Source organism: Polyodon spathula, chromosome 14, assembly GCF_017654505.1.
Source record: "Polyodon spathula isolate WHYD16114869_AA chromosome 14, ASM1765450v1, whole genome shotgun sequence".
Classification (NCBI taxonomy): domain Eukaryota; kingdom Metazoa; phylum Chordata; class Actinopteri; order Acipenseriformes; family Polyodontidae; genus Polyodon; species Polyodon spathula.
In genome coordinates, this window is record NC_054547.1 from 953,936 (window position 1) to 960,413 (window position 6,478).

The window sequence follows — 6,478 nt, forward strand, 5'->3', positions numbered from 1 at the left end:
CTATAGTATATATACACTAAAAGACTACATAACTTGCAGAGAGGTTCTGGGAGTTGTAGTCGTCCTGACTGGTATCAGTGGGTTGTCAGAGTGAGTTCAGGAAACTAGCAGCAGTGGATCAGGGCTGTGGAGTCAGAGGGAGCTTAGTTTTATACAGTGCATTTTTATTCTCTATTTCATGGTTCTTTGGGATGGATTGAATAAACCGTCATTTGTTCACCACGAAAGCTGTTTCCGTAGCTGTGCACGATCCTGAGTACACAATGGTTTGCTGCTGTTACCATAGTGGCTGTTATAAGGACGCGAGGTGGCGATGGTAACAAGCTCTCCCTGTGTGCACCTGCAGGCTGGTCAGACGGCTCTGATGCTGGCGGTCAGTCATGGCCGGACGGACATGGTGAGGTCTCTGCTGGCGTGCGATGCTGATGTCAACATCCAGGATGATGACGGCGCCACGGCGCTCATGTGTGCCTGCGAGCACGGCCACGCGGAGATCGTCCAGCTGCTGCTAGCCCAGCCAGGCTGCAGAGCACAGCTCACCGACAACGTGAGTATAGAGAACGAGAGCAGTGAGCGGGCATCCCCGGGGCAAAGCAAACATTGTAGTGCCCCAGAATACAGGGGGTTCGACCAGCAACGTTACTTTCAACCATAACCCAGTCAGCAGTGTGCAGTGCCACCGTGAACCCAGAGCAATACAATCAGCTTGCTGTATATTCCAGTAGAAGCAAGTTCTTTCTGCATAGGGCTGCCAGGGTGAGCCACAGGTTACAGCCTCATCTGCAGTTTGGTTTCTGTGCTCCCCGAGGAGTGATTCACAAGGCAGATGATCAGCCGTGGATCTGTCTAAGCCTTCCACTTCTGTTCTGCATGCTTTTTCTTTTTCTGAATGAAAAGCGAAGCCCTAATCATGTTTCTGACTCCTGGGATCTAAGTAACAGCGACATGCTTAGAATCAACTTTTAAAGAAGCTGGCACACCCTATGGTTAGAGTCCCAGTCAATCATTTCAGTGTCTCAATACGCTGTTAATGAAATACTCAATCAATCATGTCACGGTGAGTGTACCGTTACCCAGTTAATGAAGTGCTTAATTGAAACACTTCATTACTTTACAGTTACATACATTTCAATGACATTACCAATCATTTCAACCTGTTGTAATCTCCATATCTGTATTTTTATTTGCATTGCCATGTACTGCAGAGTGGTGTGTGACAAGCCCCCTCTGCAGGTCACTGCTTGTAACTCCTGCAATATCTTGGCATCTCTGTCCAGTGTAACACAAGATAAGGAAGCTATGTCCTTTATGGATAATGTTGCAGATACCATAACACGCTAACCCCAGCAGTGATGTTCATAACACGCTAACCCCAGCAGTGATGTTCTTTAGCTTTCTAACCTCTGAGTGGGAGGTTCTGATTGTGTAGAAGCAAGGCCTGATCAGGGGAAATGGGAAAAAAAAACAACCTTGCCAACGATCGCACTCCACTCGGCCTTAAAAAACGTGATTCCAGTTACACTGTATGAAATCTGCTCATTGATTCTCTTATCGAAGCCAGATGTGTGTGCTTCTCTCAGCTCTCTATTGACTGTGCGGTGTGTGCTTCTGTCAGCACTCTATTGACTGTGCTGTGTGTGCTTCTGTCAGCACTCTATTGACTGTGCTGTGTGTGCTTCTCTCAGCTCTCTATTGACTGTGCTGTGTGCTTCTGTCAGCTCTCTATTGACTGTGCTGTGTGTGTTCTCTCAGCTCCCTGTTGACTGTGCTGTGTGTTCTCAGCTCCCTGTTGACTGTGCTGTGTGTGTTCTCAGCTCCCTGTTGACTGTGCTGTGTGTGTTCTCAGCTCCCTGTTGACTGTGCTGTGTGTGTTCTCAGCTCCCTGTTGACTGTGCTGTGTGTGTTCTCAGCTCCCTGTTGACTGTGCTGTGTGTGTTCTCAGCTCCCTGTTGACTGTGCTGTGTGTGTTCTCAGCTCCCTGTTGACTGTGCTGTGTGTTCTCAGCTCCCTGTTGACTGTGCTGTGTGTGTTCTCAGCTCCCTGTTGACTGTGCTGTGTGTGTTCTCAGCTCCCTGTTGACTGTGCTGTGTGTGTTCTCAGCTCCCTGTTGACTGTGCTGTGTGTGTTCTCAGCTCCCTGTTGACTGTGCTGTGTGTGTTCTCAGCTCCCTGTTGACTGTGCTGTGTGTGTTCTCAGCTCCCTGTTGACTGTGCTGTGTGTGTTCTCAGCTCCCTGTTGACTGTGCTGTGTGTGTTCTCAGCTCCCTGTTGACTGTGCTGTGTGTGTTCTCAGCTCCCAGTTGACTGTGCTGTGTGTGTTCTCAGCTCCCTGTTGACTGTGCTGTGTGTGTTCTCAGCTCCCTGTTGACTGTGCTGTGTGTGTTCTCAGCTCCCTGTTGACTGTGCTGTGTGTGTTCTCAGCTCCCTGTTGACTGTGCTGTGTGTGTTCTCAGCTCCCTGTTGACTGTGCTGTGTGTGTTCTCAGCTCCCTGTTGACTGTGCTGTGTGTGTTCTCTCAGCTCCCTATTGACTGTGCTGTGTTAGTTCTCAGCTCCCAGTTGACTGTGCTGTGTGTGTTCTCAGCTCCCTGTTGACTGTGCTGTGTGTTCTCAGCTCCCTGTTGACTGTGCTGTGTGTGTTCTCAGCTCCCTGTTGACTGTGCTGTGTGTGTTCTCAGCTCCCTGTTGACTGTGCTGTGTGTGTTCTCAGCTCCCTGTTGACTGTGCTGTGTGTGTTCTCAGCTCCCTGTTGACTGTGCTGTGTGTGTTCTCAGCTCCCTGTTGACTGTGCTGTGTGTGTTCTCAGCTCCCTGTTGACTGTGCTGTGTGTGTTCTCAGCTCCCTGTTGACTGTGCTGTGTGTGTTCTCAGCTCCCTGTTGACTGTGCTGTGTGTGTTCTCAGCTCCCTGTTGACTGTGCTGTGTGTTCTCAGCTCCCTGTTGACTGTGCTGTGTGTTCTCAGCTCCCTGTTGACTGTGTTGTGTGTGTTCTCAGCTCCCTGTTGACTGTGTTGTGTGTGTTCTCAGCTCCCTGTTGACTGTGTTGTGTGTGTTCTCAGCTCCCTGTTGACTGTGCTGTGTGTGTTCTCAGCTCCCTGTTGACTGTGTTGTGTGTGTTCTCAGCTCCCTGTTGACTGTGCTGTGTGTGTTCTCAGCTCCCTATTGACTGTGCTGTTATTTTCTCTTTAGGATGGCAACACCGCTTTGTCTATTGCACTGGAGGCCTCCCTCTCAGAGATTGCTGCCCTTCTCTATACTCACGCAGGCCAGAGGGACTCTCCGGCTCCATAGCAACCAAAGTCTTTCTCTTATTCCGAGCCACACAGCCACACAGCTCCCATGATCGCCTCTAATCAGAACTTCAGAGCAGCGTCTTGATTGAAGGAGCAGCGAGGGACATGCAGCATGGCTGGCTATGAGGTGGGGCCAGAGTGTTCCTGTGTGTTGCAAGCACGCTGCTCTTTGCCATGTTTGTGGAACATCGCTGTTTCTCCCTGTAATCATGACCAACCCCTACCTGCTTTGTGTGAAGATGAGCTAATTACACAGTGACTTGGGAGCAGGAATGTGTTTAACTTACACAGAAATAAATACATTTTAATAAAACTAGTGGAGACTTTGATGTGTTTTGTTTCTTTTTTTAAATTTAATTTTTTACAATTAACGTCACAGACATTGTGGTTGTTATTGAGTGCACACTGATTTTTTATATTTTTATTATAAATGCCCGAGTCCTGTACTTCTCGCATTCCAGCTCTGCACTATACCCCTTCTGCATTGACACAGCGAAGCCCTGAGGGCAGACAGGCGCTGCTCCACTGACACAGCGGAGCCCCGAGGGCAGACAGGCGCTGCTCCACTGACACAGCGGAGCCCCGAGGGCAGACAGGCGCTGCTCCACTGACACAGCGGAGCCCCGAGGGCAGACAGGCGCTGCTCCACTGACACAGCGGAGCCCCGAGGGCAGACGGGCGCTGCTCCACTGACACAGCGGAGCCCCGAGGGCAGACGGGCGCTGCTCCACTGACACAGCGGAGCCCCGAGGGCAGACGGGCGCTGCTCCACTGACACAGCGGAGCCCCGAGGGCAGACGGGCGCTGCTCCACTGACACAGCCGAGCCCCGAGGGCAGACGGGCGCTGCTCCACTGACACAGCGGAGCCCCGAGGGCAGACGGGCGCTGCTCCACTGACACAGCCGAGCCCCGAGGGCAGACGGGCGCTGCTCCACTGACACAGCGGAGCCCCGAGGGCAGACGGGCGCTGCTCCACTGACACAGCGGAGCCCCGAGGGCAGACGGGCGCTGCTCCACTGACACAGCCGAGCCCCGAGGGCAGACGGCTGCTGCTCCACTGACACAGCCGAGCCCCGAGGGCAGACGGGTGCTGCTCCACTGACACAGCCGAGCCCCGAGGGCAGACGGGCGCTGCTCCACTGACACAGCCGAGCCCCGAGGGCAGACGGGCGCTGCTCCACTGACACAGCCGAGCCCCGAGGGCAGACGGGTGCTGCTCAGAGTCTGTGAAGGACTCGCCGTTAGCTCACACAAATACGACTTGGCTGTCTCCCAGTGCAGGGGTGACGGACGATCTGTAGAGCAACAACGAGGAACAGCACGGCACTCCCCACAGCAGTGTTGTGAGAAGCACAATGACTGAGAGCAGAGTAATGAGTTACACTGGGAGGATGCAGGACTTTATTTAATCATTTACTTATCCTTGCAAGAAGTTGAGTGCTATTATGAGCAATCCACAAAGCGACCCCACATTTACCCTTCCTGACCAAGCCAGTCACTCATTACTTTGGTTCGAAAATATCCAGGTTTTGCATTTCTGTTTTCAAGATTGTTTTTGTCTCGTTTTTATAGGCTGTTATTTCTTGCTGCCTTTTTTGCCAGGACCCCCTTGTAAATGAGATGTACGCCATGGGTTCTGTCCTGGTTAAATCAATACATTTGAATTTGATGCAATCAGTAAACTTGTTTTTTAACAGGAGCTCAGCACTTGTGCATTGGTAGTGAGGCTGCAGTACAGGGATAAATCTAGCATAAATAATTACAGGGAACAGGCTGATGAAACAGACTGCAAATCGCTTTGCTTCGACATGATTAGCCCAGAGGTGCAGCAACAAACACTAATGGGCCTGTAATGACAATAAAGATGGACCATAATTGTGTTATTGCTATATTTGTATTCAGTTTGTGTATGCATTCATCAAGAGTTTTTAATATATGTGTAAGCTGTGCAGAAAGCAAGCTATTAAATAACATTTAACATTTCCCATTTACATTGGAGTTGCGTTCCTGCTCTTTGTCCTGTTAAGGCATTACACTGTGTAACACAATTTTTGTTCCTGGGTAGTAAGTGTTATTTCCTAATTTGTAAATACAGTATAATCGTAAATCTCGAAAAACTACTCACTTCTAAATCTTTTGTGGTCATTTTTGTATTAATTTAGTATAAATACATGTTAATTTGGATTCATATATTGTTTTTTTCTGACTTTATGTGAACGAAAAGACACAAAGTTGCCCGTTTTCCCATTGGAAATAGTGATATTTTGAAATATCACTGTCCTGGTCACAAAAGCAAAGTTTGTGGGGAATAATAGCCATTTTCTATACTTTTGAGGCATAAGCAATTAGGAAATAACACTTACTACCCAGGAACAAAAAAAAAAAAAAAAAAAAAAAAAAAAAAAAAATTGTTACATGGTGTTATCAGTTGCAGGGTTTATTGACGCATTGCCACCCCGCTCCTGTGCGCGGTGTGAAGACATCTTACCTGGATTCCGTGCATTCCACCAGCATCACAACGAGCCCTTCAGATCCCAGCAGTGCTATTGCACAATGATGCGCTGAGAGTTCCATCGAGAAGCATTCCAATGGAAGGCTGGTGAAGAAAGTCGAGGAGCAGAGAAGAGCGACGGCATACATGCCACAGAGAGAGAGTAATACAAGAAGACGGTGGGAACCTCACCAGATCATAGGACCAAGACACTAGTAGAATAATAGCAATTTTTAGTTCCATATTAATGTCAGTTTATATAAATCCCAGAAATATTACATTTTATGTTATGTATGTATTTGTTTATGTAGGTTCATATATATATAAAATTGTGAGAAGCTTATGTAAAAATAAACTGCACAGTGGAGTGGAGTTTGTTGTGTTTTTCAGTATCGTTATAATTGCTGGTCAGTCTTATTCTATTTAAGAAAACAAACTTTAAAAATAATGACCATTGTGAGAAACTAAGAAAAGGAGACATATATATATATATAGATATAGATAGATAGATAGACAGATAGATAGATTACACACAGTACAGTGTGTATCGTGTCCTTAGGTCTGGAGTTAGTTACAGCAGTAGTTTCCAAATATTTTTTAAACAAGATCCTAACACATGACAATGCAATGGTTCGCAGCCAAGATAGTCAATTCCTTTACATGAATGCAACAGCTATGTTTCTGGTTACTGTAAAT

At 48.0% G+C, this 6,478-nt stretch overlaps 1 protein-coding gene across 4 annotated transcripts in view; it reads left to right on the forward strand.

Annotated features, from left to right (window-relative positions):
- The window catches only part of kank4 (KN motif and ankyrin repeat domains 4), a 28,448-nt gene extending 24,836 nt beyond the window's left edge, over nucleotides 1–3,612 (forward strand). For all 4 annotated transcript variants that reach the window (XM_041270916.1, XM_041270917.1, XM_041270918.1 and 1 more), the window contains exons 9-10: nucleotides 347–547; nucleotides 3,187–3,612. In XM_041270916.1, coding sequence (XP_041126850.1) covers nucleotides 347–547; nucleotides 3,187–3,288 — 303 coding nt within the window. In that variant the 3' untranslated portion in view covers nucleotides 3,289–3,612. The remainder of the gene's footprint in view (nucleotides 1–346; nucleotides 548–3,186) is intronic.
- Nucleotides 3,613–6,478: the final 2,866 nt, after the last annotated feature.